The sequence below is a fragment of the Lissotriton vulgaris genome, chromosome 1_1 (genome assembly GCF_964263255.1).
Source record: "Lissotriton vulgaris chromosome 1_1, aLisVul1.2, whole genome shotgun sequence".
Taxonomy (NCBI): domain Eukaryota; kingdom Metazoa; phylum Chordata; class Amphibia; order Caudata; family Salamandridae; genus Lissotriton; species Lissotriton vulgaris.
In genome coordinates, this window is record NC_141685.1 from 1123100290 (window position 1) to 1123121239 (window position 20950).

Sequence of the window (20950 nt, forward strand, 5' to 3'; positions counted from 1 at the left end):
ACTCGATGCACCCCCTGTTTCCGACACATCGCAGCGGTGCAAGAGAAAATTTCTGACACATCGCCGCCGCAGCAGAATCAATGCAGCGCCTGCTCGCGGCTATAGTGTCTGCCGCGCAACAAATTCTCTGCACTGATCTCCGGCGACCGAGATCACCTCACTGATTCTGACGCAGGCACGGTTGGAGAACAACCGACACATCGCACTGGCTTATCATGCATCGCATTGAATCGTCAAGTCTGTTGCATCGTTGGAGGACGCAGTAAGAAACTAATGCGTCACCTCCCCACTCAGTAAGAAACTGGTGCATCACCTTCTCTCCGGTAATTAAAAAACCCATCACATTCCCTGGGCAGTAGTAAGGAACCGACGCATCATCTTCCCTGGAGCAAGGAACCGACGCATCACCTTCCGTGAGTGTAAGGAACCGACGCATCACCTTCCCTGCAACCCTTTTTGCTTGCATTTTTCGACGCATCCTAGGTACTTTGTGTAAAAGTGTTGCATCTCACATTGTCTTGGAACTGAACTAATTCTACCTTTTGAAAGTCATATTTATTAATACTGTATTGTAGATTTTTGTTGTTTTGGTCTTGTTATGGTTTAGAAAAAGATTACTAATTTTTCTAAACTGGTGTGGTGTCCATTTGTAGTGTTTATACTGTATTTTTTATTTTTTTGTTGAAGAGTTTTATATAGCGCGAACTTGACCCGAATCAGGTATTCGAGCGCTTTACATAGCACCAGTTACGTTACATGAGGACACACATTCATTTTTTTTTAGGCACGAGGAGATTAAGTGACTTGCCCAGAATCACAGGATATTTTAGCGTCATTACCCAGACGCGAACCCAGTTCCCCAGGTCTAGGTCGAGCACCCTAGCCGTTAGGCCAACGCCTCTCCCTGGAGTTCACAAATGCTTTACACACTGCCTCTGAGATAAGCCTGTCTGCTTGTGCCAAGTTACCAGGCGAGTGAACAGGGGTTATTTTAGAAGTATATCCCCCTTACCCTAACTAGAAGCAAGGGCCCCTATTTGGACAAAGGCACCTACCTCTGCCAACTAGAGACCCCATTTCTAACAGTGTCCTTAATCAGTGTTAAAATAACAGCCGGGTTCCATTGTATGACCTATGGAAGTCAGCACATTTAAACTCAACACTTCCCTCCTTCGATCTGTGCTGCTGCCGGAGATAAACAACAAAAAATAATCTAGTTATCTAAAACACTTTAATAGCATTACAATGCCATGAGTGTGTCCCTGAAAGATCAAGTTCCGGCAACTGGCTAAAATAAAATTCAAAGTAGGGTTGGTAAAAGAAAAATGCCAGCCATGTGTTGTTTAAAGAGCCAGCAAGAACCTTGTCTTGACACTAAATATGGTTATAAATGTAAAAAAAGTAGATATTCATTTGTAAAGTGACTTCTCTGTCTGTTCCCTTTAATTATTAGTCATGGTTCATTCAGGCAGCCCTAGAACACAATTAAAAGTGCTTTATATTTATATTTGCTGTTCTAAGTACGCACAGATAAGTGCTGAAAATATGGCTTTAGGTGACTGTTTATTTTTGTACCATGTGGGACATCAAAATAACAAGCTACCTAATCATAAGACTGGAAGTTTGTTGACGGATCATAACATTATTTATTTCTTCACCCTCGATCCCTGATTAATGCCATAATAGCAGGTCTTTAGGTGGGCCGGTTCCTGCAGGTGCTCAGCACCAGCAGTTTGTAAAAGCAGGCGCCGAGACTCTCCATTATCACCCTCACACGCTGAAAAAAAATCTTAACTCTGCAGCAGTTCACTGTTTTGATGTAACTTTTATTTTTTTGCAGTTCTGTATTGTTAAACTTGAAGGGGCAGATTTACAAGCCCCTTGCGCCTCATTTACGCCGCCGTTGCATCACTTTTATGACGCAGCGGCGGCGCAAATCCTGCTCCATGTTGCGGGGGTACTTACAACGTGACGCATCTGGGAGATGCATCACGTTGTAAAGCCCTGCGCCACATGTAGGCGTTCCTGTGCAGGGGGGAGTGTTCCGGCGCAGGAACGCCTCCTAAAAGTGGCTGAGTGAAATCTACAAGATTTCACTCAGTCACTTTTAGACCCATGCTGCGTCAAAACCCTGCGCCTACTTGAAGCAGGTTTAAGGATTGACGCAGCATTAACTAGATAGGGCCCCCAGAGCATTGCTGGAGCTGCGTCGCACTTGTGACGCAACTCCAGCAATGCGTCACTTTTACAGCACAGATGCGTGACGCATCTGTGCCGTTGTTGCACCATGGTGCGCCGCATTGTAAATGCGGAGCATCCATGATGGCGGAGGCATGGCGCACAATAACTGGTGCATCCCTGCTGATTTGCAGGGATGCGCCAGTTATTGTAAATATGCCCCGAAGTGCTTTACATGAGCACCAACAAGGACATTTTCATTTATTTTTTGGTAGGCACGAACGATTAACTGATTTGCCCAGAAACACAGGATGTTGAGCCGACGCTGAGACTCAAACTCGCTTCCGCAGCTCCAAATTTGGCAGCTCTAGTCATTACGCCACAATCTCTTGCACAGGAACTAAAGCATTTTCAATGATATATACAACAAAGCCATAGTTGTATGTATGCATGTAGTATATTTATCTTATGCAACTAAGAACCTTTGACAAAGCCAATAGACCTGGCTTGTTGTAGGTGCAATATTACTTATGTGGAGACAATAACAGAAGCAGGGAAATACTAGTTGGGCTGCACATTATGCTGAGCACAGATGTTTTGCATATATGTTTTAAGCCCCGCCCTTAATTATATCGCCCTATTTGAGAGACCCCCCTGTAGGAAGCTGGCTCTGTATATACAATACCAAAATAAGGTATAGCTTGCACAGAATCAAGAGGAACCCCAAAGGTAGGCAGAGGTAAAAGTAGTGTGGGCGAGCTTAAGTAAGGCTTTATCAGAGGGTAGTGTTAAGCACTTATTGTACACACTCAGGCAAGAAATGATGTCACACAATCACACACTCAAAGACTGAAATCAGACTAATTTGTTTGTATAAAATATTATTTAGTTATTTTATTTCTAAAACCAAGCCAGACCTGGTGCAGGTAAGTTAAATAATACTTTGAAAAATCTTATGCAGTGATTTACAGTTAAATGCAAGTTCAAATGCAGTTGGTTGATTTACAGGTAAGTAAACAGTTCAAAATTACTTTTCAGTTACTTTACAGATTACTGTGCACGTCACTTTTTAGTTACTTTTGCTAATCAGTGTGATATGCCAAGATATTCAGTTTTTACACATATGCAGTTTTTCAATGTTTCATACAAACCATCTTCACACCGAACAGTTTTCAAGGAAAAACAATCCATGTATTCCTATGGAGAAAAATTAGGTTAACGATTTGCAGGTAAGTACTTATTTGTGGAAGTTGGTATTCTGGGGCTAGAACCAGGGTTCCTCCAGGGTCGAGGATGCACTCTCAGAACACCCTCAGCGGTACTAGGGTGGCCGGGTGCTGAGTGCTGAGACTCAATGTTATCCATTGGGGGATAGGGGGCCTCTGGTTGGTGGCTACTCACAAGCAGGCCACAAGGTTGTGGAAGCAAAGCCCTGGTGCTAGTCTCAGGGTAAAGGGGGGTCAGAGTTAGCAACAAGGTGCACCCACAGAGATACAGGAAGACTTCCGAGAGGAACTAACAGTTGGACAGTTAAGTTGGAGGGCTCGGGGACGTAGGTGCATTGCGGGTTTTCTTATCCAGGGCGCCGGGCGGCTGGATGCAAGGGTGTCTTTTGAGATCAGATTTCACCCTACTGTACCAAACGCGGTTGGCATGGGTCTCCATGCAGAGGCTGCAGGTGACGTCGGGGAGTCCTGGAGGGGTCAACCCACAGTGGACTCAGACTCTGGAGCGCTGAGGTACCTCGCTAGGGCTGGTGAGCCACCTAGATTCGGGCCTTAGGCATCAGGTGCAGAGGTGGTTCCAGTCTGGTGTCTTTGTCCTCAGCAGGCTCAGAGTCTGTCTTGGGAGTTTCTTTTGAACTGAGCTGCTTTTCACAGGAGATCCAGTCTTTGTGGAATGTAGTCAGTCCTCCCACAGGTTCTGAAGGTCACTGGCTGCAGGACAAGCCGACTTTTGGGGCAGGATTTCTAGAAACTGCAGACCAGCCTGAAGGCTGGGTCCAAGTCAGTTCTCCTCTGCAGTCTCCTCTACTGGGTGTCTTTTTTCATCCTTCTTCTTAGGTTGTGGGAATCTGTCTTCTTGGTTCAGAGCTGTCCCCTAAATACTAAATTTAGGGGAAGTTTTAGGGATCTCCAGGTCAGTAGCCAATTGGTTACTGACCTTAGGGTGACTACACCCTTGGTGTGTTCACCCTACATGGGAGAGAGGGCACAATCCCTAATCCTGACTGGAGAATGCCTGCCACCTGCAAGATGGCGAGCACTGAAGAGTGGGCTTCTCCTCACCTCCCTCACCTGAGGAGTGGGATTGGTAAAGGTAGGCACACCTTCTGTGCTGTGCTAATTTTTCCTGCCTGTCTTCCCGCCGAAAAGGAGGGGAGACAGGAAGGGGGCCTGCCCCTGATAGCAGGAGAGGCTGGGGGGTCGCGTTACAAAGGCAGCAAGGCCTTTGAAGCTCCCCTGCCACAGATGGCTCTTCCTGGCCTGGGGGAGGTGTAACCACCTCTGGACAGGAAAGGCTTCGTTTCTAAGCTCAGGGATTGAAGGTTCCCACACCAGGGGTCCAGAAACATGTCTCATGGTGGCAGGCTGATGTGTACCAGTCAGGCAACCCACCAGAGGCTGGTCGTTTTTCAGGGGGCATCTCTAAGATGCCCTCTGAGTGTATTGTATAATAAATCCCACACTGGCATCAGTGTGGGTTTATTATGCTGAGAAGTTTGCTACCAAGCTTCCCAGAATTCAGTAATGCCATTATGGTACCGTGAAGTTCGTAATGACAAACTCTCAGACCATATGCTCTTCATGGCTTTACTGCACTTACAATGTCTAAAAATGGACTTAGACACTGTAGGGGTACAGTGCTCATGCAACTGTACCATCATCAGTAGTATTGTACACCCAGCTAGAGAGGTGTCTTACCTATACCATAGGCAGTGGGTTGCAGGCATGGCACATAGGAATATGTGCCATGTCGACTCTTCACCTTTCTCTGCACCAAAACACGCCTGCAATGGCAGTGTGTGTGTGTTAAGGTACACAACCTCTATGGGTGACACAATTTGTGCTGCAGCCCTTAGAGGCCTTCCCTGGTCACAGTGAGCTTGGTACCATGATACCTTTTACAAGGGACTTCATTGTGGCCAGAGAGGTGCCAATTGGGGGTACAAAGGTACAATTTTGGGAAAGAAAACCGGCCCTGGAAACCTGATTGGCAGGGACCCAGGGTACTTCAAGTCAAAGAGCATTAGACATCTAGCAAAAAATGTGTGGGAGGGGTTACTGCAACAGAAACCCAGCTTCCTACACTCCCCAGTTTTTTCATCCTACTTAAAGCCCTCCATAATAGCAATAGTTTAACTTATATCTGAAACTCTATGCCACCGTTAATAGCATGCTGAGCTACTTCAAGTGTCTGGGAATGCAACCTGCATTCAGACAACTCACTCCTCATTCTCGCCCTTCACTTTCGCGCTCACCCTGCACTCACACCGATCACAATGCACTCATACTGATCACCTTGCACTGACACCATTCACCCGATCACCCTGCACTCACAGCAATCACTCTGCACTCACAATGCACTTACGTTCTTCACCCTGTACCTCACCCGGTAATCACACGAACACACTACTCACTCGCACTCATGTGACACTTCACCCACCTGTCCCCCTCACAGCTCAATCTGCAATCTCACTTAAACAAGCTCATCACTAACCATACATTTATTCATCCCACTGCACTTACATCCACACCATATGGTCACCTCACTCACCCTGCAGTCACTCTTACTCTACTCTCACACTGTTGCATCGCTCACCGTGCACTCACATGGGCACTCCTGCCACCCATACAGTGCAGAGGATTAATGTGCCTGCTACTAAGAACAACATGTACCATGCAGATCACAGAAACGAGTGTGTGTACACTATGAGTAGCGCTATAAAAAATTCATCGTTTGTCAGAAAGGTGCTATAGAGAGATGAGTGCATTGTTGGGGAGTGGTACTGAGGGAATTCATAGAAAAGGAGGAAATGGTGGAGGTGGCGTCCAAAAAAAGGCATCACTGTGTGCGACCTGTGCTAGTGCCAGCCCCGTCTTGGAGTGTTAGTCTTCCCCCCCCCCCCACTCACCCCCCCACCCCAAGACGGGTCTAGTTGCACCCCTGATGGCAAGCACTTTTTTTTATGGAAGCACACAACTTCTTCCCAATCAAAACATGTACTCCTGGCTACCAACATGTGGGCTGAGGCAATGCCCCTCTCTAGTAATGCTCACATAATTGTCTGGCAACAGCTGCATTGTCGAACCAGACCATAGCAACTAAAATGCCATTGCTCAATGATTGTGAAGTCAATTACAGTTATTAAGAAAACCATAAACATTAATTGGCATTTGCTGAGCTAAGCTGCAATCAGTAATACGCTAAGTTTACATTCACAACGTTTTACCGCAAGGGGGTACTTTGTTTTGCTTTTCAGCATTATATAGACCCACCCCTTCTGCTCATAAAAAGTTGTTGACCCCTTTAACTTTTTGACATCTTCAAATTCAACTACAGCACTCAATAGGCAATAGCAAATGGCAACCCGTGTACTGCACTTGGCTGAAAAACACAGCACTTGAGGAAGCCAACACAGTACATAAAACCTACAACGTCGTCACTGGAAATCAAGAAGTGCAAATAATAAAGAAACCTTCTCATAGACCTATCCCTACATGAACCTAGCGTACGGGTTCCTTACCCTGTCTCAGGTTCTAAGTCTTCCTACCCTTAACCTTTGCCTTATGGTTGGTTTCACAGTATCCCAGTGCCTAACTCCTACCCTTACCTAGCCCTAGCAAGTCTACTCTGCAAGCCTTCAATTCCTTACCGTGTAACTCTGCACAATGAACTACTCCTACACTAGCAATATCCTATGGTCTTTCCCTATCTTTAATACTGATTATCTCCGTAACCCCTTCTTTTCTGTTTCTTTTTTTCTTGCTTCGCTTCTCTCTTGTTTTTAACCTAAAATGGGGAGGGTGGGGACCCACAGAGTTGTTTTGGAAGAGTTCAGGTTCAGCTTTGCCGAAAGAAAATGTCAAGTTTACTGCCATTATTTTGAACATCTTGGGGCAGAAGGGCATTAACCACTCCTGTCACATGGTGATAAGTATAGCAATGCATGTGTTCAGCACCTGAAAAGACTATAGGGTTTACTTAGCACCTTGTGTGTGCCTCCTGCTGTCACAAGAAGGAGCTTATCCCTACCCCTTTGGAGGAGGTCACAGTGCCTCTTAATGACTGTGTGCCTCTTCTTGCCCATGTGCTTCTGAGTGTTTTTTTAGGGTCTAAGCATTTCTCAAAACCACTTATGTGGGAATTACTGAAGATTTTCTTGGCTCTGTGTGTTCATGCACCTGTGGTCGTCTTATGTCCCACCATGGTCTATATTTCTTTGGGGGTAAGTGTGCCTCCCAGGGTTGTGTTTGCCTCAGGGCATCTATATACCTATCATGTTAGCAAGAACTTTTGAACTGAACTATGCTACATGTGTCCTGTTAGGTCCCTCAGAGTGCAAGAGCAGGCTAATTACATGAAATTATGTTTTTTTGAGGTAGAGAATTCCATAAAGAGTTCAAAGGATTAAGAGCGTACCCATGCGCCCTGTGTAATAATTGCATCTTCAGTGTTTCTAAATCTTTCGTGGTCAAGCTCCTTATGCAAGAAAATATGGAGGTCATTTCAGTGTTGAGCAACCCACTCTCCAAGGGTTCAAATATCTGAGTCCACACGCTCCTCTCCCTATCTCACCTTGTTCTTGACGTCATCGCTGGTGCTTTGAAACTCATGCTTCGCTTCGTTATCACTCTCTGTGAAGTTGTGTTCCATGGCTAGCAACACATCTTGCAAGTACATCTCCTCCTTCTCCCTCTGCTCAATCAACATCTTCCTGGAAGGGCAAAACAATATAAGAGAAGGCAGACAGCAAGGAAGGATATCCTAGTGGCACAAGGATCCCTGAGAATCGTGAGGACCTTGTCCCATACCCAGTAGCCTAAGGGCGCTGGTCATGAGTGAAGATACAGATTACAGCTACAATGTAAGGAACTGCCAGGGCTCTACGGGGCTGACTGAACCATCTGAAAGTCTGTTGGGAGCTATCTAACAAGCTCTTCAGGTGCACAAATAGGGCCCCCCATGCACCTTGCACATTCTGGTGTCTGGAGACTAGATTACTAAACCATTTCTCACATGCAATTCCCCTTTCACAAGCAGTAAGGTTTTTTCATTTCAAAAGCCCTCGCATTCACTACAACAGGCTCTGCTTTTTTAGTTTAAAAAGGTGTTTGTTATCAGAGCAACTAGTCTATGCTATATATTTCACCAGGGGTCTCCAAACCGGTCCTGGAGGGCCGGATCCATGCCAGATTTTTAAAATTACTACATGTATCTCAATGGGGATATCCCAAAAATCTGGCATGGATCCTGCCCTCCAGAACCGGTTTGGAGACCCCTGGCATAGACAGTGAAGGCAATGGTGGCTGCCACAGCACTGAAGCTGGGGGCGGGACAGAGGAAAAATACATTTTTTAAACACATATCTAAGTACGCGGCGGCCGACTCGGTCTTTTTCTCCCACTTTCCACTAGTCCCAGCATGCAATGGGGCACAGGCTTCGTACCCAATCCTGGTGCTGCTCTCATGATATGAGAGCAGCGCCATGATTGGTCTGAGTGGCGTGGTTCGCAGCTTAGACTGTGAACTTTCTCCAACCAGACTGTGTTATACAGCTGTGTTAGAGAAACCTACCACTCCGCCCTGCCCCGCCCTACACTGCTGGCATCGACTGAGCCAGTCAGCGGTCATTTCCCAGACCGCCTACAGACTGAGCAGTGGAGCGATGCTCCTCCACCATTAGATAGGAGCCGCACCTGAGTAAAGGTCAGCTACGAAGTTATACAGATCTGTAGGCACCATTGTGAAAAACTGACCCTATAAACACTTTACGAGTTAGTTAAGTGTGCTCCATGGAATGCTGAGCTTCGTCTGCCCTATCAAAATACTTACACTTCTGGCACTAACCTCTAATGTTTCCATGGCAGCAGCACGAAGTTGGCAGAAACAATGGACATATTTAATTGCCCGACATTATGGTGGTGGCTGCTCATAGCCTTATTGCCCACATGCTTTCAGGCATTAACAGCTGTGTTTGCCCTCCCTCTCACCTTCTGCAAGGGTCCATACATTTTTGGAAAGGCGCTTAATAGTGGATAATGACATCATTAAGAACAGGACAATAACTCGATTATGTTTATTCAAGCGACACCAAGTGTTGGGAGGGGATTGTCCCCTACATTTAACTCAAACATGTTCCCCTGCAATGAGTGCCCGACTGCATGTCTATCGGAAAGCCTGGCTTTTATTTTGACACTAACATCCCAGCACTCTAGCGTGTGTGCAGAGGCCTTGACTAAGCGAGGGCAAGGGCCTGTAAATGTGTATGTGTATGACTGTTCATGTATGAGTATATGAACTGAATCTAATAGGATCCATTTTGTATGCCCTTTAGCATGGTACAATCAGAGAGGATAAGGACTGCTTCCCCAGACTGCATTCCTGGGGCGGGAGGATGAAGATCTAGACACTGAGGGGAGGATGATGGTGATAGGGTAACCTTTAGAAATTCCATGAAAACTTTGGGCCATATGTATTATTTACATGTCACAAAATACTGGCCTCAATTTGAGACCAGTAAAGATTTTTATGAACCAACATTTGTACTATGTAATATGTTCTTTCTCAAAAATCCAAATCGTAGTGGATCGGAATCCAACCTACCTCAAGTATATTAATGATCGTAGGTTGCAAATTACAACCCACTGTGATTCATTGCCATCAAAGAGATTGTGGCCTGCTGGGGTCAGCAGATCACCATGTCTGTGAATGCTTTTAAATAAAGCAATCTTTTTTTTTTATGCGGAACATTTTCCATTAAGGAGAAGAGGGCAGTCTATTGTCCTGTGAACCACTGCCTACTTCTAAACATGTTTTTGGGAGAATTCACTAAAGGGAAGGTGTCCTTTGGGAACCTCTTCTCATTTGCAAATGGGGTACCACTACCTTTCAGCAGTCGGTAAAATATTAAGGTTTTGCCACCGGATTGCAGGTACAAAACATTTATACATACCATTTATTTATTATTTATTTTATTTATTAATGCAATTTATAGAGCGCGAACAATTGCCCAAGGGCGTCTCGGCGCTATGGATGATGCAGAGAGAAAAGGGAGGGAGAGGTATTATTGGCAGAATAGCCACGTCTTTATTTTGCGTCTGAAGATCGTCAGAGTGGGAGCAGCCCTTACGTCTGCGTCAAGGGAGTTCCATAGTTTGGCCGTTGACACCGTTAAGCTGCGGTCGCACCATGTGACCGTCCTAGTGCATGGGACCGTCATAATGGAGGCATTCATGGATCAAAGTGATCGTTTTGGGACATGGAAGGCAAAGGATTTTGTAAGGAATCGTGGGCCTTGATTGTGTGTGGCTTTATATGCGATACAGAGGGCTTTGAACTTGATTCTGTTTTTCACAGCTAGCCAGTGATATTTTTTGATGATGTGAGCGATTGGTTGGAATTTTGGGGTACCTGAGAGTAGTCTGGCCGCAGCGTTTTCGATAGACTGCAGCCTTTTAATGATTTTGTGTTGGGCATTGACCAGGAGTCCGTTACAATAGTCCACTGAGGACATGACAAATGAGGTGATCAGTGTTTTGGAAGAATCTTTTTTATGGTTTTGAGTTTAAAGAAAGAAGATGATACGATGGAATTAACATGTGCCGCAAAGTTGAGTTTGTCGTCTATGATAATTCCCAAATTTGTAACCTTGGTTACTGGGATTGGTGGAGGACCTAAGCTAGAGGGCCACCAGGCGTTGGGCCAGGTGGGGGTGAGCTTGCCAAATGTCATGACCTCGGTTTTATTCGAGTTTAACTTGAGGCAGTTGACTGACATCCAGTTGCTGATAGCTATCATGCCCTGATGGAAATTGGCCGCTACTTTGTCACCGTTATCTTTGATGGTAAGAACCAGTTGGGTGTCGTCAGCATATGATGTTTGGCCCATCCCCCAGTCCTTAATGACCCTGGCTAAGTCAGTTACATAGATATTAAATAATGTTGGACTGAGGGATGAGCCCTGAGGGACACCACATGGTAGGGTCATTTGTGCTGAATGGAAAGTGCCCAACTGGACAGTCTGAGTACGGTGAGCAAGAAAAGAAGTCAGGAGGTCTTTAGCTTTGGCTTGGATACCTATGGCATTGACACGATCGATCAAGATGCTGTGATCGACCGTGTCAAATGCCGCTGTAGGGTCCAGTAAAATGAGCACCGCTGCTCCACCTTGGTCGAGAGCTGTTCTTATCTCATCGGTGGCTTTGATGAGTGCGGTCTCAGTACTGTCAGTAAGGAATCTGTATTTGGAAGGGAACCCTAAACATGCCCCTTTGGCAATACACATTCAGTATGGTTCCTAAGCCCATTTAGTAATTCTATAAGCTGTTACTAAACCACTTAAGGGATTCAGGACATTAGAAAAACATTTACTGCTCGCAAACCCTTTGATTTACCAGATTGCAGTTTGTGAACAGTAAATGTATTCGTACATCTGCCCCTTTTTTAGGTTTCGCCTGGGGCACAGAGCTTTAGCTCCGCCCCCAGAGAAATCTATTGTTTACTATAAGTGCTTCAGGAACGTCCCCCGGCTCCCATTGGCTAGCTCCATAAATGGAGGCTAGCCATTGGGAGCCGGATCTGTCCGTCAAGGCCGGACCAGATTCGGGGGCGTTCCCGCATTTTTTCCCTCTCCACCCACTTCTGTTCGTCATCACGGCGGTGGGTGTGTGTTATTTTTTTTTCCGAGTCGGCCTTTTTTCTTCCTTTTACAAGTGTCTGTTGTTGGAGTTGGCTGCAAGATTCGAGTTCCCACGAAGCGATCAGGTAAGGAGCATTTTGTTTATAAATGTGTTTTCACTTTGTTTTTATCCCGACCCCCCCCCCTCCCGCTGTCCGTTCCCGCCCCCCCTCCCGCTGTCCGTCTAACCGTTCCTGCCCCGACCCCCCCCCCCTCAACTCTCTTGGTGTCTACTCCAAATCGAGTAAGCCACACGCTTAACCACTCACTAATTCTCACAATGACTCACATATTTGCTTGCTGAATCCGCCCCCTCCTTAAGTCGGCGCCGGCTTTCAAGTGAGCACTGGAGGGCCGTGTGGGCCTGCCGCAGGAGGAGACTTGAGCTGAGAGCTGGGCAGAGCCGGAGCCTCTAGAGAGCTCCAGCAGTGGAAGCAGCAGCAAGCACTGAACGGAGCTCTCTCACTCACAGGACAGCACGGGCACCCCGCACCCCCTCTCAAGAGCAGGCACCGCGCGCCGGGGGAGACATGGAACATCAGCTGCTGTGCTGTGAGGTAGAAACCATCCGAAGGGCTTACCTGGATCAGCACCTCCTGAACGACAGGGTGCTGCACACCATGCCGAAGGCGGAGGAGAACTGCCCGCCGTCCGCTTCCTACTTTAAGTGCGTGCAGCGTGAAGTGCAACCCTACATGCGGAAGATCGTGGCCACCTGAATGCTGGAGGTTTGTGGACCAAGGAGTGCACGTGGCACATGACTGCCACCCAGGTCGAATCACCCCTGCCCCCCACAACCCAGCAGAGTAACATTATAAACACACACTTATGCTAGGGGCGCACCGAACTTGCATACATGTGGGGCAACCCCTATGCGCCGCTCTGTAGAGCCTGGCCCCCTTTATGAAGAGTGCCGGTCAAACCTGCTTTGGAAGCCGGGGCTACACCCAGTGCCCCGCAGTCTCAACCCCCAGTAACCGGATCTGGAAATACTATGAATGTAGTTTTTAATGTAATACCATGAAGCAGCAGCAAGCACTGAATGGAGCTCTCTCACTCACAGGACAGCACGGGCACCCCCCACCCCCTCTCAAGAGCAGGCACTGCGCGCCGGGGGAGACATGGAACATCAGCTGCTGTGCTGCGAGGTGGAAACCATCCGAAGGGCTTACCTGGATCAGCACCTCCTGAACGACAGGGTGCTCCACACCATGCTGAAGGCGGAGGAGAACTGCCCGCCGTCCACTTCCTACTTTAAGTGCGTGCAGCATGAAGTGCAACCCTACATGCGGAAGATCGTGGCCACCTGGATGCTGGAGGTTTGTGGAGCAAGGAGTGCACGTGCCACATGACTGCCACCCAGGTCGAATCACCCCTGCCCCCCACAACCCAGCAGAGTAACATTATAAACACACACTTATGCTAGGGGCGCACCGAACTTGCATACATGTGGGGCAACCCCTATGCGCCGCTCTGTAGAGCCTGGCCCCCTTTATGAAGAGTACCGGTCAAACCTGCTTTGGAAGCCGGGACTACACCCAGTGCCCCGCAGTCTCACCCCCCAGTAACCGGGTCTGGAAATACTATGAATGTAGTTTTTAATGTAATACCATGAAGCAGCAGCAAGCTCTGAACGGAGCTCTCTCACTCACAGGACAGCACGGGCACACCGCACCCCCTCTCAAGAGCAGGCACCGCGCGCCGGGGGAGACATGGAACATCAGCTGCTGTGCTGCGAGGTGGAAACCATCCGAAGGGCTTACCTGTATCAGCACCTCCTGAACGACAGGGTGCTGCACATCATGCTGAAGGCGGAGGAGAACTGCCCGCCATCCGCTTCCTACTTTAAGTGCGTGCAGCGTGAAGTGCAACCCTACATGCGGAAGATCATGGCCACCTGGATGCTGGAGGTTTGTGGAGCAAGGAGTGCACGTGCCACATGACTGCCATCCAGGTCTAATCACCCCTGCCCCCCATAACCCAGCAGAGTAACATTATAAACACACACTTATGCTACGGGCGCACCGAACTTGCATACATGTGGGGCAACCCCTATGCTCCGCTCTGTAGAGCCTGGCCCCCTTTATGAAGAGTGCCGGTCAAATCTGCTTTGGAAGCCGGGACTACACCCAGTGCCCCGCAGTCTCACCCCCCAGTAACCGGGTCTGGAAATACTATCAATGTAGTTTTTAATGTAATACCATGTACACGTATGCAGCGCTCCCCGTGCCAGTATTACACGCCATCTCTGATGACTTCTTGTTTCCAAGCAAAAGTTTGCTCCCAATCCTGTAAAAGTGGATAAATGTGGGTTTTTTTTGGGGGGGGGGTGGTTGCATTGGGGTGTGAGGGTCCTCCCTATGTGGCCCTAGGTTAGAACAGCCTGTGCCCCACTTCAAGGGGACTTTCCCTTGTTGAAGGCTGTGTTCTCAGTCCTTACAAGCAGAACATGCTTGTTTGGACTAAACTTGCAAGGTCGCAAGTCCAAAGAAGTTCCAAATGAGGAGCTCCTTTGAGGATCCGACTCAGTTTGAGCTCCACACTCAGGGGTATATTTTGATGGGTCGGATGTGACTATTTCTGACTTCTAAATATTTTTGATTAATTTTTGAAACTTCGGCGAGCTCCTTCCTTGCAAATGTCGCATGCTTTCGGCAGGGACCTGGGGGGCACCCAAGGGCCTTTCAGATCGGGGGGCCCCTTGCTCTGACCCCTTCTTAAACAGCACAGCTCGGTAGAGCATCGCCAGTAGTACATTTTCATGTGATTTTGGGGTTCTGAAATATTTTTTTTACATTTTTAAATATTTTTTGAAAAGATGACGTTGGAAAATGTGACTTGAGTAGAGCAGGATTAGACGCCACCTTTGTATAGAGTGCAGCGCACACTGCACCCAAACTGCATTGGAAAAAATAACCTTTAATAGTAGAGAGTGCATAGGGAGAGGAGAGTGCATAGGGAGTGGAGAGTGCATAGGGAGTGGAGAGTGCATAGGGAGTGGAGAGTGCATAGGGAGTGGAGATTGCATAGGGAGTGGAGATTGCATAGGGAGTGGAGAGTGCATAGGGAGTGGAGAGTGCATAGGGAGTGGAGAGTGCATAGGGAGTGCATAGGGAGTGGAGAGTGCATAGGGAGTGGAGAGTGCATAGGGAGTGGAGAGTGGAGAGTGCATAGGGAGTGGAGAGTGCATAGGGAGTGGAGAGTGCATAGGGAGTGGAGAGTGCATAGGGAGTGGAGAGTGCATAGGGAGTGGAGAGTGGAGAGTGCATAGGGAGTGGAGAGTGGAGAGTGCATAGAGAGTGGAGAGTGCATAGGGAGTGGAGAGTGCATAGGGAGTGGAGAGTGGAGAGTGCATAGGGAGTGGAGAGTGTATAGGGAGTGGAGAGTGCATAGGGAGTGCATATGGAGTGCATAGGGAGTGCATAGGGAGTGCATAGGGAGTGCATAGAGAGTACTTAGGGAGTGCATAGGGAGTGCATAGGGAATCAGAGTGCAGAGTGAGTAGAGCGTGCTAGAGAGTGCAGAGTGAGTAGGGAATGCTAGGGAGTGCTAGAGAGTGCAGAGTGAGTAGGGAATGCTAGGGAGTGCTAGAGAGTGCAGAGTGAGTAGGGAGTGCTAGGGAGTGCTAGAGAGTGCAGAGTGAGTAGGGAGTGCTAGGGAGTGCTAGAGAGTGCAGAGTGAGTAGGGAGTTCTAGAGAGTGCAGAGTGAGTAGGGAGTGCTAGGGAGTGCTAGAGAGTGCAGAGTGACTGCAGAGCTTAAGCTAATGGCAATGTAAATGACAATGCCATGTATTTATCTGTTTTCAAAACCAACACATAAATACAAATTTGTCATTTACAATGCCAATAACTCTAACTTTTCCAAAGGCGAAACCATTGCATTGTAAATGCTTGTTTAGTAAAGGGCTACTGATTAGTTCTTCCTGAGCTTTACGATTTGATGGATGGTATGAATAAAGGGGCGGATTACAAGGTGAGGTTGTTTCTGGGTCAGGCCTGCCATATTGTCTGCTTCAGAGGGGCTGATGTCGGCCAGGTGCAGAAACCTCACACTTTATTGTGCACATGTTGTGTGCGCTCAAGTTTAGGACACAGCCCCAGTGCTACCTACTATGAGAAGCTTCACTTTAAACGAAGGTGGTGTCTGGAGAGCAGCCTACGAAAAACACTGGAAAGAGGATCACCCTAAACTTAATTCCCCAGCATGAGACAGTGGATAAACAACCCCTTTCTAGAAAATGTGTATAAAGTGGGAATTAAACTACCCTATTTTGTTCCAGTTCCAAGTTCTTTGTTGGGAAGGAAAACTCCTCTGCATAGTGAGAGATGGGTATCCCAGCCCGGAGTACCCGACTGTATTGTTGTTTAGATCCATAACACTGTTTTTTTTGTCATATGCGTATACAGATGTGTGTGTGTCATGATATAGGCATGTTTGCGGTCTTGTTGGACTGGGGGGCTGCCCAAAGCACTACCCTCATGGTAATGGAAGGCTACTGCTTTCACCAGGAGTTAAACAGTGCAAGCGCAGCGATGGCAGCATACTGTTTAGTGACCAGTAGTAGTGAACAGGTCGTTTTTAGGTCTCGGCGTCAACGCGCGGAAGCGCGTCTCCGCCGAGATCTTTTGTCAGCGACTATCATTCCCAGGAGACAGTCCTGGCCACGCGCATCCTTCCAGGCGATTTGTAACTGGAACGCGCGCTGTGGCCAGGCGCTGTCTCCTGGGAAGCGCAAGCACCACACACGCATGCGCATACACACACACACGCGCCCATGCACGCACGCACATACATACATACAGAGACACCACCCCTGACTCATACACACACGCGCGCACACACACAAGTGCACCGAGGCCCCCCCTCCCCCTCCCCCGCCGTCACCGTCGCACACATACATACACACACACACACGAGCATACACACACACAAGTGCACCAATCGCGCTCCAGAACTTACCTTACCTCAGCACGCGGCGCCCAACCTCCTGCTGGCGCGGCCCCGGGGCTCTACACCGCTCACAGGAGCCCCGGGCCGCGAGACGCTACGACTCCGCCTGCCTCCTCTTCCGGTGTGAACGTGGCCCCGCCCCCGTCACAGGCGACCGTGCCTGACTTCCGGGGCGGCCGCGAGTTCAAAGCTGCGCTGCTGATGTCCGGTCCCAGGGGCCTGTAGCAGGTCCTTATTTCGTGCCACCACTCGCCATGCCCAACCCACTCGCGGTAGCTTGCCTCGCTTTATGGCTCTCTCCACACGCCTAGCGGCCGCCACTTCTCACCTCCTTTGCAGAGTAGGCCTCAGCTAGCTTCGTGCTCCATCTACCAGTTCGGGCCGAATTTGCAATCGGCACCCTGGGCAGTTCTTTCAGGGCTTGCGGGTAGGTCTCTGTGCCCCACGGGGGGGGGTGGGGGGGAGAAACACCAACCTCAGCGAGCAGCTCCGACTTCACCCGATGGGCACACCAGGCCGCAGGTTGCCTCGTGGCACGGCCTACACCTCCTCGGGCTCGCGTGATGTTCCCAGGCGGGCGCTCCAGTCAATCCTCCCCTCACCTCGCCACCAGACTCCGCTGCTCGTCGCTTCCCTCCGCTATCTTTGATCGGCGTCAATGTCGGGGGACAGATGCAGCCCAGTATCCTGCTTCGATCGGTGATGTCGGGGGTCCAAGTTTTGCTGCCGGGATGGGGTTTATGATGCGTGTTTCTCGGAGTACAGCGGGAGCCTCACTACAGTGCGGCCATCACCTAGCGCCCCTCACTTCACGGAAGGTTGAAAGATGACACTTAGTATCACCGGTTCGTGCAACAGAAAGAGAAAAGACCATAGAAATCACTTAATTCGGTAGGTGAAAGTGATACACACCATGCCGATTTATCAGCCAACAGTGTCTATAAGTTTACGCTGTGTGCTGTCTGAGAGGGAGTACAAACTTCCACAGAGACCAAGCAGAGTGGTGAGTGCAGAGTGGTGAGTGGTGCAGAGTGGTGAGTGGTGCAGAGTGGTGAGTGGTGCAGAGTGGTGAGTGCAGAGTGGTGAGTGCAGAGTGGTGAGTGCAGAGTGGTGAGTGCAGAGTGGTGAGTGCAGAGTGGTGAGTGCAGAGTGGTGAGGGCAGAGTGGTGAGGGCAGAGTGGTGGTGAGGGCAGAGTGGTGGTGAGTGCAGAGTGGTGGTGAGTGCAGAGTGGTGGTGAGTGCAGAGTGGTGGTGAGTGCAGAGTGGTGGTGAGTGCAGAGTGGTGGTGAGTGCAGAGTGGTGGTGAGTGCAGAGTGGTGAGTGGTGAGTGCAGAGTGGTGGTGAGTGCAGAGTGGTGGTGAGTGCAGAGTGGTGGTGAGTGCAGAGTGGTGGTGAGTGCAGAGTGGTGGTGAGGGCAGAGTGGTGAGTGCAGAGTGGTGAGTGCAGAGTGGTGGTGAGTGCAGAGTGGTGGTGAGTGCAGAGTGGTGGTGAGTGCAGAGTGGTGGTGAGTGCAGAGTGGTGGTGAGTGCAGAGTGGTGAGTGCAGAGTGGTGGTGAGTGCAGAGTGGTGGTGAGTGCAGAGTGGTGGTGAGTGCAGAGTGGTGGTGAGTGCAGAGTGGTGGTGAGTGCAGAGTGGTGGTGAGTGCAGAGTGGTGGTGAGTGCAGAGTGCAGAGTGGTGAGTGCAGAGTGCAGAGTGGTGAGTGCAGAGTGGTGAGTGGTGAGTGCAGAGTGGTGAGTGGTGGTGAGTGCAGAGTGGTGGTGAGTGCAGAGTGGTGGTGAGTGCAGAGTGGTGGTGAGTGCAGAGTGGTGGTGAGGGCAGAGTGGTGAGGGCAGAGTGGTGAGTGCAGAGTGGTGGTGAGTGCAGAGTGGTGAATGCAGAGTGGTGAGTGCAGAGTGGTGGTGAGTGCAGAGTGGTGGTGAGTGCAGAGTGGTGGTGAGTGCAGAGTGGTGGTGAGTGCAGAGTGGTGGTGAGTGCAGAGTGGTGGTGAGTGCAGAGTGGTAGTGAGTGCAGAGTGGTAGTGAGTGCAGAGTGGTGGTGAGGGCAGAGTGGTGGTGAGGGCAGAGTGGTGAGGGCAGAGTGCAGAGTGGTGAGGGCAGAGTGGTGAGTGCAGAGTGGTGAGTGCAGAGTGGTGAGTGCAGAGTGGTGGTGAGTGCAGAGTGGTGGTGAGTGCAGAGTGGTGGTGAGTGCAGAGTGGTGAGTGGTGAGTGCAGAGTGGTGAGTGGTGAGTGCAGAGTGGTGAGTGGTGAGTGCAGAGTGGTGAGTGGTGAGTGCAGAGTGGTGGTGAGTGCAGAGTGGTGAGTGCAGAGTGGTGAGTGCAGAGTTTTATTTTTGATTTAAAGAAAAAAAATGTCATGAGCAATGCCAATAGCTCTACCTTTAATGATGCCGAGACCATTGCATTGCAAATGCTTGTTACTCTGTGTCACTGAAGTGAGGCCTACAGGCTCACTCACCTTTTTAAAAGTTCCACCGCTGTATGTTTAACTCACCTCTGGCCTGCATCAGGTTGATGTGGAAGTGCGAGTGTGATGAAAACATGTGCTGGGGGCATGTATGCTTGCAAGGAATAAAGTACACCTAGGGTGAAGTGTAGTAAAGTGCACACATGGTAAACGCATGCGTGCTGGCAGAGAGTGCTTTTAAAATGCCACACTGATGCAGTACAGCAAGACTGCAGTACTGAACAGCGTGCGAAGACTGGTGTGTATGCTACATATGGAAATGCTGGTGGTAGCATAATACAGTGAGAGTGCTGTGAATTTACCCTGAGTGCAGAAGTGCCTTCAATAGTGCATTACATAGAGGACTTTGGGTTCCATTTTAGGAAGCCCAGGCATGCTTGGAAAATATGTGAAGAGTAGAGAAATCCCCTAGAGAGAATTGTGTATTGCTCCCCCTATGTATTTCAAAGGGTTCTTTGATTCAGTGACAGATCACAAGGAAAGATGCCTGGACACATCTCAAGGAGAAGGAGATGGGGATGATAAGACAATCATGAAGAGTTGGGAACGGTCGCTCCCTTCTGCCCTCGCTGACTCCTGCCGAAAGCTGCCTGGTATCGTCTGCATTGCGCTGCTGAGCTATCTTAACGCTTGAAGTTGCTTGTAGCACTGTAATATCACTATAGCCTGCATAGCGCTGCTGTCCTCATTAAGCGCTTGAACATGCCTGCCTGTTTGTGCACTCGACTGTACCTGCATTTGTTCATTGATTGTAATTAATTTTGGCAATAACCTCATCATTTTCCCCCAACCCGGTCTGCACTCGCGTTGTAGCCGCCATTTGCTGTGTTGTTGTTGTTTTGCCCTGAGCCCGCCCCCTCCACCACGCACCCGCCTCCCAGCTGCTCCTCCCTCCCACTAAGAGGCTAGGCTCACCCCTGTCCACCGAAGCGCTGTGACCGCCCTGACTTCGTTGGGAACGGTCGCTCCCTTCTGCCCTCGCTGACTCCTGCCGAAAGCTGCCTGGTATCGTCTGCATTGCGCTGCTGAGCTATCTTAACGCTTGAAGTTGCTTGTAGCACTGTAATATCACTATAGCCTGCATAGCGCTGCTGTCCTCATTAAGCGCTTGAACATGCCTGCCTGTTTGTGCACTCGACTGTACCTGCATTTGTTCATTGATTGTAATTAATTTTGGCAATAACCTCATCATTTTCCCCCAACCCGGTCTGCACTCGCGTTGTAGCCGCCATTTGCTGTGTTGTTGTTGTTTTGCCCTGAGCCCGCCCCCTCCACCACGCACCCGCCTCCCAGCTGCTCCTCCCTCGCCCTTCCCCCCTCCCCACCCACTTATGACAGATGCTGTCACGCGCAGCGTTCACGCGCAGCGATCGCGCCCCATCCGCGCCGAAGGTGCGCCAAAGGTAAGCCCGTCTACGCCCTTCCGCGCCTGGACCGCGCCCAGCGCCAGACCCCCTG

The 20950-nt window shown here is 49.3% G+C and overlaps 1 protein-coding gene across 1 annotated transcript in view; it reads right to left on the reverse strand.

Annotated features, from left to right (window-relative positions):
* The window catches only part of DRC2 (dynein regulatory complex subunit 2), a 134508-nt gene that overhangs the window by 40121 nt on the left and 73437 nt on the right, over positions 1-20950 (reverse strand). Inside the window, exon 6 of the mRNA XM_086963723.1 lies at positions 7978-8116. Within this exon, the coding sequence (XP_086819849.1) occupies positions 7978-8116 (139 nt within the window). The remainder of the gene's footprint in view (positions 1-7977; positions 8117-20950) is intronic.